Raw genomic sequence first — 14,602 nt, forward strand, 5'->3', positions numbered from 1 at the left:
ATATCTTGATTATTGGATCATAAAAATGATTAAATGTCTGAGGTTCACATTGTACTACAATAAATTTTTCACTTAAATATAAGCAATATGTGTGGGAGTCGGAGTCGTGGAGTCGGAGTAAGGGAAATTGAGGAGTCGGAGTCGCAGGTTTGGCTTACCGACTCCACAGCCCTGATGAGTACGCTGATACCCCATATGTGGGGGGGAAACCACTGTTTGGGTGAATGGCACAGCACGGAAGGGAAGGAGCGCCGTTTGACTTTTTCAACGCAAAATTGGCTGGAATTGAGATCAGACGCCATGTGCTTGAACAGTGGATACCCCCCACAAGTGACGCCATTTTGGAAACTAGACCCCCCAAGGAACAAAAGGGGAGCATTGATGCTTTATGCGTGCAGGCAACGCGTTTCAACCTCCTTAGGTCTTCTTCTAGGACCTAGAAGACATAAGGAGAAGACCTAAGGAGGTCGAAACGCGTTGCCTGCACGCATAAAGCATCAGTGTGCCCCTTTTTTTCTGATCCCCCAGTGTATAACAAGGATTTCAGCTAAATAGAATATTTTTTAAAGAGGATATAATAAAAAAGATTTTAATTGCCAAGTAGGAAGAATCCGCACGAATTATTTCTTGTTTCCTATGGCGATGTTTAAGGAAGACCCAGAGAGAAAGTCCCTGCAGCTTGCAGTCTTCACATTGGAGAACTGGTCACTACTATAAGACCTGGGTCCCCATGGAATAACTATGTAATATGGCATCAGATAGAGCAAACATTGAAAGTAAACCTCTGCATAAAAATAAGAGGCAAAGCCCCCCTAGAGATTTATGGGTACCATGCTCCCTTGAGGTTGTACTGAGCAGTAATATGATCATAGCCATTGGCACTGAAGCCCCCCATTAAACCAGTGTCAGCCGAACCCAATGACATCGACAGATTCGGCCAACAGTGTAACGAGTATTGGTACTCCGGACTGATGAATATCGGGGGAATTAAGTAGCCGACATGTCCGATTTCAGATTGCTGATCACTTTGTCCTCCCTGAGGTTAGCCACATTCAGATGTGTCTGTCAGCAGCTCTTTCATAGAGAATACAGAAGGGAGCAACCATCTAAAGTGTATGGGGGGCTTGAGATTGCCTATACCATACATCCAAAATCTAACTTAGGTAGCCCTGGTGGATTTCATATTCATGTATGAGCTATGCTGATGTTTACAGGCTAACACAAAGGACATGTATTGTAGACTTCCATAGTCTACATATGGACACCATAGTGGCATATGGACACCATCTTACCTGCACTGGCTTGTTGATGGTTAGTAGCCACGTGGCCACCATGAGCACTGTGATGATCAGAGACTGGAACACGTGGTGCACTTTGGTTGTGCAAATCTTGATGAAGTACGTGAGGCTGAGAAGTTGGTGGCAGTCTCTGTGTATTACTAGTCACCGGCGTGCCAGTCTGAAGGCCATGGGTAGGGATCACTTGTCCATACTGACTGCTTGCAGGCATGGAGGAGTATGGTGCCCCTTGATATAAAGGACTGGATGTCACGGGTGCAGAGTAGTGACTGGAATGAGTGGATAATCCCTGAGGAGGATAGGATGAGGTGGCGGAATATGAATAATTGTAGTCACCATCACCAGTGAAAGCGGGACATGGTTGCACAGGAGGAGCTACAAGCTGGTGCTCTTCTCGCGATACTGGACCACAAGCACTTTGAGAACGTTCATGATAGAACTGATGGGAACCTTGACTTGTGTTTACATGGTTGTTTTGGAGGGGTGGGATATTGGTGGTCTGCGGTGGAGCTGCATAGTTTGAGTGATAATCAAACCCATACTGGTTATTTATGTGGGTGGGAGTAACTTTACTCGGCACTTGGGAGTAGAATGCTGGAGTGCTGCTAGCGGACGGATAGAGTCTGTATCCATGTGGAGGCTGAGGTGGCGCTGGGCCTAAAATAAAGAGGACAATATTATTACACTCAGGAAAAGATATAATATGTGGTAGTCTCGAGAATCCTACTTTAGAAGGAATTTCCACAAGCAGACACAACAATGTACAAAAATACAGAAAAATGTCGTGGTGTTGGAAGCAGACCTCCACACCATTTACAAAGAAAGTGAAGGCGCAGACTCTTTTCCTCCAGTACGTAGTCTTGTCCGACCAGCGAGTCACTACCTTCCACCGGACATGTGAAACCAGCCTAGTATGAAGTTTACACATGTAGCTTTTTTGTACAATAATTGTGCACAGTGGATTAATCATCGGGTCATAATCTAAAGGTTCCCAATTTCCCCTACACAAGAGCGTCAGCTCAGCTGAGCGTGTATGTATGTGCAATATGAGAAGTGGAGTAAGCCACCGCCAGTCCCATCTAGCAGACGCCTCTCTCTCGGGAGTGCAGGAAATTCAATAAACCTGACCCATCTTTCCCCCAGTATCATGTGTCTGGAGACAGTGAGGAAGCCCCATACACATTAGATATTCCTGGGTTTGGATGACTTATCCCAGGAGTATGGGGGTCTTAAAGGGTAACTACAGTATACTTTCATGTCATAACTCAGAATAAGGTGTCCTGTTCTGCCATAGAGAGCACAGCATCCTAATGGAAACCTGCACCTTATCCTTCAGTAGCATACTGAGAAAAGCAGTAGCATGGAGGAAGTTAGACAGCAGTACTGAGCTGTCTAGATGTGAATCCAGCTCAAGACTACTGAGAAAGCTTAGTTCAATCTTTCAGTGTTTTAACCTTTTCTTCACCTTGTGCCTCACTCCCAATCCCTTCTCCATAAAATATAATAAACTCTGTAACCTGACAGGGAGCCGGCTGCCAATCAACATGACGCCCCATCAACAGAGCAGATCGGAAGAAAAGGAACTCCTCTGTTGACATGACATCACAGGACATCCCCAGAAGGAGCGGCACGGCATACCATGCAGTTACTAACTACCTGCCCAGAAAATTATTGGCCCCACAGAGGGAAAAAAAACAAACAAAAAAAAAAAAAACCATGCATTTTTTTAAAACCACAAGAGAGAAAAAACAAAAACAAAACACTTCCACATATAAAAAACAAAGTGGATCTCTTGTAGAATTGAATAGGAAAGAGTTCTCCGAGCACTTTCATAGCTGCTTTTAAGGAAAATTGTTTTGAATTTACTCCAAAAATTTGTTTAAAAAAACACAAAACCTCAGTGTGAGCTTAGAATTAGGCCTCATTTAGACATCTTTGTTTCAAAACACACCCAATATAGTTTATACGGTATATATATTATATATATATAAAATCAATCGTTATTTGGGGGACCAAGTGTCAAAGAAAAAAAAATTATGAACAAAAGTCCGATTTTAATCTGAGCCATGGAACAAACTAGTCCATTCATATCAGCGCGCCCAAGAAAAACTCAGCCCGCAAACAGCTGCCATCCTAGTGTCCGGGAGCTGTCAGAACTCCAGTGACTGATACAAACAGATTAGGAAATCGCCATCATGTCAGAAACATTGAGGAATCACTGATTATAAAACTGACCAAACACTGATGGAAATAGGTCTGTAGAACAAAAATCAGAGGTCTGAATGAGGCCTTATAGTCTAATAATTCTGTCTACTACAAAATCCCACCTGTCACATAGCACCACTATTCGCTGAAATCCAGACAGGACTCCAAGACCCCCATAATACACCCAGTACTCACTACGACGTCCCAGAATGTCCCGCCTGCTGTACACCACAGTTATATGGAGTAAACGGGGGGATTTTACTCTCATTTCCCAAAGATAGCTAGTATTCACCCAAAATGGGTAAAGCGAGAAGTCCAAGAGCCAAGTAGTCACATATGGAAGCCCATCGGAGAACGACAGACCTAACAATGCTAATAAACAGGCCCACCAAGAACAAAAGGAGCTCCAAATCCAGAATGCTGTGAGGTCCCTGACGTCACACCGGGAGCCCGGCTGTGAGGTCCCTGACGTCACACCGGGAGCCCGGCTGTGAGGTCCCTGACGTCACACCGGGAGCCCGGCTGTGAGGTCCCTGACGTCACACCGGGAGCCCGGCTGTGAGGTCCCTGACGTCACACCGGGAGCCCGGCTGTGAGGTCCCTGACGTCACACCGGGAGCCCGGCTGTGAGGTCCCTGACGTCACACCGGGAGCCCGGCTGTGAGGTCCCTGACGTCACACCGGGAGCCCGGCTGTGAGGTCCCTGACGTCACACCGGGAGCCCGGCTGTGAGGTCCCTGACGTCACACCAGGAGCCCGGCTGTGAGGTCCCTGACGTCACACCAGGAGCCCGGCTGTGAGGTCCCTGACGTCACACCAGGAGCCCGGCTGTGAGGTCCCTGACGTCACACCAGGAGCCCGGCTGTGAGGTCCCTGACGTCACACCAGGAGCCCGGCTGTGAGGTCCCTGACGTCACACCAGGAGCCCGGCTGTGAGGTCCCTGACGTCACACCAGGAGCCCGGCTGTGAGGTCCCTGACGTCACACCAGGAGCCCGGCTGTGAGGTCCCTGACGTCACACCAGGAGCCCGGCTGTGAGGTCCCTGACGTCACACCAGGAGCCCGGCTGTGAGGTCCCTGACGTCACACCAGGAGCCCGGCTGTGAGGTCCCTGACGTCACACCAGGAGCCCGGCTGTGAGGTCCCTGACGTCACACCAGGAGCCCGGCTGTGAGGTCCCTGACGTCACACCAGGAGCCCGGCTGTGAGGTCCCTGACGTCACACCAGGAGCCCGGCTGTGAGGTCCCTGACGTCACACCAGGAGCCCGGCTGTGAGGTCCCTGACGTCACACCAGGAGCCCGGCTGTGAGGTCCCTGACGTCACACCAGGAGCCCGGCTGTGAGGTCCCTGACGTCACACCAGGAGCCCGGCTGTGAGGTCCCTGACGTCACACCAGGAGCCCGGCTGTGAGGTCCCTGACGTCACACCAGGAGCCCGGCTGTGAGGTCCCTGACGTCACACCAGGAGCCCGGCTGTGAGGTCCCTGACGTCACACCAGGAGCCCGGCTGTGAGGTCCCTGACGTCACACCAGGAGCCCGGCTGTGAGGTCCCTGACGTCACACCAGGAGCCCGGCTGTGAGGTCCCTGACGTCACACCAGGAGCCCGGCTGTGAGGTCCCTGACGTCACACCAGGAGCCCGGCTGTGAGGTCCCTGACGTCACACCAGGAGCCCGGCTGTGAGGTCCCTGACGTCACACCAGGAGCCCGGCTGTGAGGTCCCTGACGTCACACCAGGAGCCCGGCTGTGAGGTCCCTGACGTCACACCAGGAGCCCGGCTGTGAGGTCCCTGACGTCACACCAGGAGCCCGGCTGTGAGGTCCCTGACGTCACACCAGGAGCCCGGCTGTGAGGACCCTTACGTCATACTAGGAGCCTGCTGTGAGCACAGTGACGTCACACTAGGAGCCCGGCTGTGAGGTCCCAGACGTCATATTAGGAGCCTGGCTGTGAGCACAGTGACGTCACACTAGGAGCCCGGCTGTGAGCTCCAGGGCTGTGGAGTCGGAGTCGTGGAGTCGGAGTTAGTTTTGGTTGGAGTCGGAGTCGGTAGAAATGTACCGACTCCAGTTTTTAAAAAAAAAATGTATTAATATTTCATAATTGAACTTTCATATGAATTTTATAAATGTTACTCAAATATATATGTTCTATCAAACTATGAACAACAGTGATAAGCAGTTCTGCTGGAGATAGAGACATTTCTTACTTCTTGTGTGTCACTGTTCTCCACTGCCCTTATCTAATCTTATACTTGGTTAACCTCATGCTGCCCCAACCCCCCTACTTAAAATGTATGAAACTGAAAGTGAAAACGTGTTGCAAATTCTTAGTAGTAAAGCTCCTCCTCTAGACTAGATCATACTAGGTGTGCGTCTTCCAAGCATCTCACAGCTGCCTGCTACTCAGAAGAGGAAGACTGTAAGAAGTATTATCCTTTCAACAAACTTTGCATCAGTTAACTGTGAGTACATGAGGAATAACAACAGTATTACTGACCACTATATCAGTTGTACAACCTGGCAATAATTTTGTACAATTGTTTTAAGGAAAAACAATTGTCATTTGGATTGTGAATGCAGAATTAAAAACCTGAGAATGTCAAAGAAGCATCACATTAAATCAGCTGTATTTGAACATTTCACCATCACTCAAGATAGAAAACATTATGTCTGTCAGTGTATGACAAATGATCCAGACGAAAACAAATGCTGTGAAGCCAAGATGAGTGCATATTCAGGCAAAGATAAAAATGCTCCTACCAGAGCTTCTAATCTAAAGAGACATTTACAGCGCTTTCATCCAGAAGTACTGAAAGCAGTGGATGAGAAAGACTGCATCCAAACCAATGAACCAGTGCCCAGCTCTTCCAGCCAAACAAAGGAGCAGAGAACTTTGCAGCCATCAGTTGCAAGATATTTTGTCAGTGACAAAGTTACTGTGACAATGACAGTAGATACATTTAAAAAACAGATCATAGAGCTTGTTGTAAAGGATAGTGTGCCTATTTCATTATTTCCACGACCAGCTTCTATGTGTCTGAATGGGGAAATGGCCCGCAAGCTTGGTGTTTCTCTGGAGAGAGAGAGTATTAGAAAATTAGTAATCGAAGAAGCTTTTAAACAAAAGGAAGAACTTAAAAAAACTCAAGGGACGCTTTCTGTTTCTTAAAATGGATGCCTGCACAAGTCACAGAGTGAACTATTTTGCCATCAATGTCCGATTTGTTTGTGACAAAAATGAAATAGTTACCAAGACATTGGCAGTAAAAGACACCAAAGCTCATCACACCAGTGAGTTTCTCCAGGTCTTGGTGGAAAAGGTTCTGCAAGACTATGAACTTAAAAAAGAGCAAGTTCTTTCTGTCGTAACTGACAATGCTTCAAATACGATAAGCACTATTAAGCTAATGAATGAGAGTAATGATGGTGACCAGAAGCTAGAAGAACATTCTGGGTCCACAGACACAGAAATGTTTGAAATAGAGGAACACAGTATTGTAACTGAGGAGCAAACTGAAGTTGCTTCAGATGAACAGCAACATGATAGTTTAGATGATCTTGTTGAAACTGTGTCAATATGTTCTTTCATTCATCACATGCGCTGTGTTGTGCATACGCTACAGCTGGCTATAAGAGACAGTCTGCAAGAAGGACATGCTGCTGCACTGATTGGCAAGGTGAGAAAATTGGCTACTGTTGCCAGAACCCCTAAAGTTGACTCAATTTTGAAGAGACGTGCTGGAAAAGGGGCAATTATTGATCAAGCCACACGATGGGGCAGTACTTACTTAATGATTCAGCGCTTGGTTGAACTGAAAACCTTTCTTGTAGACATGGCTAACCCTCAACTGACGCTAAATGAAAGTCAGTGGAATCAGGTGACTGAGCTGGAAAAATTGCTAGAGCACCCATTTACAGTGACTAAAAAATTACAAGCAGAGGACTTAACTCCAGGTATTTTCTCAAAGGAGTGGAAGAACCTGATGTTTCGCCTGTCCCAAAGAGGAGGGTTAATTGCAAGTGGCATTGCTACATCAATGAAACGGAGAGAGGAGCTACTATTACAAAATAACATTCTTTTGGCAGCTGTTTATGTAGACCCAATGCATCGGATTCTTCTAGATGATCAACAGCTAAGTAAAGGAAAAGAAGCTCTGTTTGAAATAGCAGTAAGGATGAAAGGGTTGCAGAACAGTCAGGAGGAACAAGAAGAATTTGGTCGTCCTGCCACATCTTCACCCTCATCATCAACTGATGAAGAATTTAAATTTCGAAATATATTTGGATCACAAGGACCGTGCAAAGCGTTCCCGCATAGAAGAAGAGTCATCCCCATCAAGGAACACAGCCAGTACATTTCAGCAGAATTTTTCATGTGCACTAAGAGAAATTGAGAAATTTGACCGTTCATCAAAACTAACAGTGCAACAAGCGATTCCTCTGTATCCTGACATTGTCAGAGATGTTGCCCGAGTGGTTACTGCTTTGCCACCAACACAAGTTAGTGTAGAGAGGTTGTTCTCTGCTCTCAAAATAATTAGATCAGATTTGAGGGCATCCATGAAGGAGGATCTGACAGAGGCAATACTTTTTCTGAGGACAAATTTATAGATTTCTTCTTATTAACTGCATAAAAGTGTTTATTGCATATTTACTTACAGTTTAGAAAAGTTTATAAAAGTTATTTGCTATATTCTAATTGTATTCTAATAAATGTAGTTTTTGCTCTAAGTGGTCTGATTACTTATATGATGGTGAGAAACTGAATAAGCACGATGTTTAATATTTTACAACAGTAAATTTGTTGTTATGAATTGGCCATTTATGAAGGAGTCGGAGTCTGATAAAATCCAGGAGTTGGAGTCGCAACTGTGGCTTACCGACTCCACAGCCCTGGTGAGCTCAGTGACGTCACACTAGGAGCCCGCCCGCGAGCACAGCGACGTCACAATGGGAGCCCGGCCGCGAGCACAGCGACGTCACAATGGGAGCCCGGCCGCGAGCACAGCGACGTCACAATGGGAGCCCGGCCGCGAGCACAGCGACGTCACACTAGGAGCCCGGCAGTGAGGATCCTGACGTCACACTAGGAGCCCGGCAGTGAGGTCCCTGACGTCACACTGGGAGCCCGGCTGTGAGCACAGTGACGTCACACTGGGAGCCCGGCTGTGAGGTCCCTGACGTCACACTGGGAGCCCGGCTGTGAGCACAGTGACGTCACACTGGGAGCCCGGCAGTGAGGTCCCTGACGTCACACTGGGAGCCCGGCAGTGAGGTCCCTGACGTCACACTGGGAGCCCGGCAGTGAGGTCCCTGACGTCACACTGGGAGCCCGGCAGTGAGGTCCCTGACGTCACACTGGGAGCCCGGCAGTGAGGTCCCTGACGTCACACTGGGAGCCCGGCAGTGAGGTCCCTGACGTCACACTGGGAGCCCGGCAGTGAGGTCCCTGACGTCACACTGGGAGCCCGGCAGTGAGGTCCCTGACGTCACACTGGGAGCCCGGCAGTGAGGTCCCTGACGTCACACTGGGAGCCCGGCAGTGAGGTCCCTGACGTCACACTGGGAGCCCGGCAGTGAGGTCCCTGACGTCACACTGGGAGCCCGGCAGTGAGGTCCCTGACGTCACACTGGGAGCCCGGCAGTGAGGTCCCTGACGTCACACTGGGAGCCCGGCAGTGAGGTCCCTGACGTCACACTGGGAGCCCGGCAGTGAGGTCCCTGACGTCACACTGGGAGCCCGGCAGTGAGGTCCCTGACGTCACACTGGGAGCCCGGCAGTGAGGTCCCTGACGTCACACTGGGAGCCCGGCTGTGAGGTCCCTGACGTCACACTGGGAGCCCGGCTGTGAGCACAGTGACGTCACACTGGGAGCCCGGCAGTGAGGTCCCTGACGTCACACTGGGAGCCCGGCAGTGAGGTCCCTGACGTCACACTGGGAGCCCGGCAGTGAGGTCCCTGATGTCACACTGGGAGCCCGGCTGTGAGCACAGTGATGTCACACTGGGAGCCCGGCTGTGAGGTCCCTGACGTCACACTGGGAGCCCGGCTGTGAGCACAGTGACGTCACACTGGGAGCCCGGCAGTGAGGTCCCTGACGTCACACTGGGAGCCCGGCTGTGAGCACAGTGACGTCACACTGGGAGCCCGGCAGTGAGGTCCCTGACGTCACACTGGGAGCCCGGCAGTGAGGTCCCTGACGTCACACTGGGAGCCCGGCAGTGAGGTCCCTGACGTCACACTGGGAGCCCGGCAGTGAGGTCCCTGACGTCACACTGGGAGCCCGGCAGTGAGGTCCCTGACGTCACACTGGGAGCCCGGCAGTGAGGTCCCTGACGTCACACTGGGAGCCCGGCAGTGAGGTCCCTGACGTCACACTGGGAGCCCGGCTGTGAGCACAGTGACGTCACACTGGGAGCCCGGCTGTGAGGTCCCTGACGTCACACTGGGAGCCCGGCTGTGAGGTCCCTGACGTCACACTGGGAGCCCGGCTGTGAGCACAGTGACGTCACAATGGGAGCCCGGCAGTGAGGTCCCTGACGTCACACTGGGAGCCCGGCAGTGAGGTCCCTGACGTCACACTGGGAGCCCGGCAGTGAGGTCCCTGACGTCACACTGGGAGCCCGGCAGTGAGGTCCCTGACGTCACACTGGGAGCCCGGCAGTGAGGTCCCTGACGTCACACTGGGAGCCCGGCAGTGAGGTCCCTGACGTCACACTGGGAGCCCGGCAGTGAGGTCCCTGACGTCACACTGGGAGCCCGGCAGTGAGGTCCCTGACGTCACACTGGGAGCCCGGCAGTGAGGTCCCTGACGTCACACTGGGAGCCCGGCTGTGAGGTCCCTGACGTCACACTGGGAGCCCGGCTGTGAGCACAGTGACGTCACAATGGGAGCCCGGCAGTGAGGTCCCTGACGTCACACTGGGAGCCCGGCAGTGAGGTCCCTGACGTCACACTGGGAGCCCGGCAGTGAGGTCCCTGACGTCACACTGGGAGCCCGGCAGTGAGGTCCCTGACGTCACACTGGGAGCCCGGCAGTGAGGTCCCTGACGTCACACTGGGAGCCCGGCAGTGAGGTCCCTGACGTCACACTGGGAGCCCGGCAGTGAGGTCCCTGACGTCACACTGGGAGCCCGGCAGTGAGGTCCCTGACGTCACACTGGGAGCCCGGCAGTGAGGTCCCTGACGTCACACTGGGAGCCCGGCAGTGAGGTCCCTGACGTCACACTGGGAGCCCGGCAGTGAGGTCCCTGACGTCACACTGGGAGCCCGGCAGTGAGGTCCCTGACGTCACACTGGGAGCCCGGCAGTGAGGTCCCTGACGTCACACTGGGAGCCCGGCAGTGAGGTCCCTGACGTCACACTGGGAGCCCGGCAGTGAGGTCCCTGACGTCACACTGGGAGCCCGGCAGTGAGGTCCCTGACGTCACACTGGGAGCCCGGCAGTGAGGTCCCTGACGTCACACTGGGAGCCCGGCAGTGAGGTCCCTGACGTCACACTGGGAGCCCGGCAGTGAGGTCCCTGACGTCACACTGGGAGCCCGGCAGTGAGGTCCCTGACGTCACACTGGGAGCCCGGCAGTGAGGTCCCTGACGTCACACTGGGAGCCCGGCAGTGAGGTCCCTGACGTCACACTGGGAGCCCGGCAGTGAGGTCCCTGACGTCACACTGGGAGCCCGGCAGTGAGGTCCCTGACGTCACACTGGGAGCCCGGCAGTGAGGTCCCTGACGTCACACTGGGAGCCCGGCAGTGAGGTCCCTGACGTCACACTGGGAGCCCGGCAGTGAGGTCCCTGACGTCACACTGGGAGCCCGGCAGTGAGGTCCCTGACGTCACACTGGGAGCCCGGCAGTGAGGTCCCTGACGTCACACTGGGAGCCCGGCAGTGAGGTCCCTGACGTCACACTGGGAGCCCGGCTGTGAGGTCCCTGACGTCACACTGGGAGCCCGGCTGTGAGCACAGTGACGTCACACTGGGAGCCCGGCTGTGAGGTCCCTGACGTCACACTGGGAGCCTGGATGTGAGGTCCCTGACGTCACACTGGGAGCCTGGATGTGAGCACAGTGACGTCACACTAGGAGCCCGGCTGTGAGAACAGTGACGTCACACTGGGAGCCCGGCTGTGAGGTCCCTGACGTAACACTAGGAGCCCGGCTGGGAGGTCCCTGACGTCACACTAGGAGCCCGACTGGGAGCACAGTGACGTCACACTAGGAGCCCGGCTGTGAGAACAGTGACGTCACACTAGGAGCCCGACTGGGAGCACAGTGACGTCACACTAGGAGCCCGGCTGTGAGAACAGTGACGTCACACTAGGAGCCCGGCTGTGAGCACAGTGACGTCACACTAGGGTTAGATGCACTGGGCACAGTAGTGGGTACCACACAGGGTCGGGAACGTACAGGACACATGACTGAGCCCCCCATTATAGCTCTCCAGCAGGGTCCGGGCTGTGATGTCAGCAGTACGCGCCGGCCACGAACAGCCGCACACGTCCCCACTCACCGTTGTGCTGAGCGGCAGGAGGCCCCGGAGCGGACATCACTTCGGCTGTTGGCGCTTTTGTTTCGTCACTAATAGCAGCCCTGGGCTGCAAGATCCTCCCGTCACCACCGCAACCACCGGCTTATGGGAGGAGCTAGCTGCCACTTCGCTGCGATCGGAAACATCATGTGACCCATAGTCAGCCCATGCCTTACACAAGGCTGACCTGAGAAGTATGGAGTGTGCGCCCTCCAGCGGCCGGAGGAGGGTGATACGTGGCTGTTATTTTTGCCAAATCCCGTAGTGAAAGCTCTAAACACCAATCACACACGCCGTACAGTGAAAGAGGGTTGGACCGGCTGTGATCACTACATATAGAGCGTGAGGAGCAGGAAAGTAGTTGGAAGGGGATGTAGCTCAGTGGTAGAGCGCATGCTTTGCATGTATGAGGCCCCGGGTTCAATCCCCGGCATCTCCACAGTTATCCATTTTTTATTTCCGTCAGATGTATGTACGGAGTAACATTTTTCTTTTTTTGCTAATGATTACAAAATGTCAGCAGTAAGATTACAGCTCACTTCTATGTGTCCATTATTCCCGCGCTCCTCCTACATGAACGCAGTACTGTGTTTCTCATGGGTCCCTGGCCTGGGTCCAACTGCGGGAAGCAGCGCCGCCTCTCCTGTGAAGATTGCGTATACAGAGGCACCGGCCGTTATACAGAGATGGAGCGTTACTAAGAGGCGGAGCCGTGCCTATGATACCTCACCGGCGCTGAGGAGAGCAGCATCAGCCGTGCGGGGATGTAGCTCAGTGGTAGAGCGCATGCTTTGCATGTATGAGGCCCCGGGTTCAATCCCCGGCATCTCCACTTTATGCTGCTTTTTTGTTGATTCATCGCCTGTGAGTAGCAGCCATCACCATCGGCTCCCACACATTAATGTGGGTCAGTCTTGTCCACAGCCCCGTGTACGTTATTTATGCCAGACACGTCCTTTCTTTACCGTAGTATTGCGCCAGCAGCCATGTTTTATGTAAAACTTGGCACAGTCACATGTCTGGACCCCGAAAGCGTTCTAAGCTATGTTGTGAAGTGAAATTTTAACCCTGCACGTTCCAATTCACCAAACAATTTTGCCCCTATCTACATACTGGGGGAAAAGTCTGTGTGTATCAAGCCCCACCCCTCATTATGATGTCACAATGGTTGCCATGGCGACGCTGATGTCATCAAAGGTTGCAAGCCCCGGCGCTCATTATGATGTCATAATGGTTGACTATGGATTGGAGGATGTGTATGACGGGTATATGGGCACGGGCCTATGGGATGGCGGATATGTATATGGGCATGGGACTATGGGATGGAGGATGTGTGATGGGTATATGGGCACGGGACTATGGGATGGAGGATACGTATGATGGGTATATGGGCACGGGACTATGGGATGGAGGATGTATGATGGGTATATGGGCACCGGACTATGGGATGGCGGATATGTATATGGGCACGGGACTATGGGATGGAGGATACGTATGATGGGTATATGGGCACGGGACTATGGGATGGAAGATATGTATGATGGGTATATGGGCACGGGACTATGGGATGGAAGATATGTATGATGGGTATATGGGCACGGGACTATGGGCTGGAGGATATGTATATGGGCACGGGACTATGGGATGGAGGATACGTATGATGGGTATATGGGCACGGGACTATGGGATGGCGGATATGTATATGGGCACGGGACTATGGGATGGAGGATGTGTGATGGGTATATGGGCACTGGACTATGGGATGGAGCATATGTTTGACGGGTATATGAGCATGGGACTATGGGATGGAGGATATGTATATGGGCACGGGACTATGGGATGGAGGATGTGTGATGGGTATATGGGCACGGGACTATGGGATGGAGCATATGTTTGACGGGTATATGGGCACTGGACTATGGGATGGAGGATATGTATGATGGGTATATGGGCACGGGCCTATGGGATGGTGGATATGTATGATGGGTATATGGGCACGGGACTATGGGATGGCGGATATGTATGATGGGTATATGGGCACTGGACTATGGGATGGAGGATATGTATGATGGGTATATGGGCACTGGACTATGGGATGGAGGATATGTATGATGGGTATATGGGCACGGGCCTATGGGATGGTGGATATGTATGATGGGTATATGGGCACTGGACTATGGGATGGAGGATATGTATGATGGGTATATGGGCACTGGACTATGGGATGGAGGATATGTATGATGGGTATATGGGCACTGGACTATGGGATGGAGGATATGTATGATGGGTATATGGGCACGGGACTATGGGATGGCGGATATGTATATGGGCACGGGACTATGGGATGGAGGATGTGTGATGGGTATATGGGCACTGGACTATGGGATGGAGCATATGTTTGACGGGTATATGAGCATGGGACTATGGGATGGAGGATATGTATATGGGCACGGGACTATGGGATGGAGGATGTGTGATGGGTATATGGGCACGGGACTATGGGATGGAGCATATGTTTGACGGGTATATGGGCACTGGACTATGGGATGGAGGATATGTATGATAGGT

At 52.1% G+C, this 14,602-nt stretch overlaps 1 protein-coding gene and 2 non-coding genes across 5 annotated transcripts in view; 2 read left to right on the forward strand and 1 right to left on the reverse strand.

Moving 5' to 3' along the window:
* Positions 1-12,188, reverse strand: part of SEC24B (SEC24 homolog B, COPII coat complex component) — a 162,302-nt gene extending 150,114 nt beyond the window's left edge. The window contains exons 1-2 of one of the 3 annotated variants that reach the window (XM_073571976.1): positions 12,017-12,188; positions 1,293-1,955 (exon numbers count right to left, since the gene is read on the reverse strand). In XM_073571976.1, coding sequence (XP_073428077.1) covers positions 1,293-1,955; positions 12,017-12,053 — 700 coding nt within the window. In that variant the 5' untranslated portion in view covers positions 12,054-12,188. The remainder of the gene's footprint in view (positions 1-1,292; positions 1,956-12,016) is intronic. The other 2 variants (XM_073571975.1, XM_073571977.1) reach the window with 2 other exon arrangements.
* A 213-nt stretch (positions 12,189-12,401) lies between these two features.
* On the forward strand, positions 12,402-12,473 carry TRNAA-UGC (transfer RNA alanine (anticodon UGC)). Its single transcript has one exon. It is a non-coding gene; the product is annotated as a tRNA-Ala (tRNA).
* A 321-nt stretch (positions 12,474-12,794) lies between these two features.
* Positions 12,795-12,866, forward strand: TRNAA-UGC (transfer RNA alanine (anticodon UGC)). The gene has a single exon. It is a non-coding gene; the product is annotated as a tRNA-Ala (tRNA).
* Positions 12,867-14,602: the final 1,736 nt, after the last annotated feature.

This window comes from Dendrobates tinctorius, unplaced genomic scaffold (assembly GCF_039654945.1).
Source record: "Dendrobates tinctorius isolate UK_male_01 unplaced genomic scaffold, ASM3965494v1 ptg000030l, whole genome shotgun sequence".
Classification (NCBI taxonomy): Eukaryota; Metazoa; Chordata; class Amphibia; order Anura; family Dendrobatidae; genus Dendrobates; species Dendrobates tinctorius.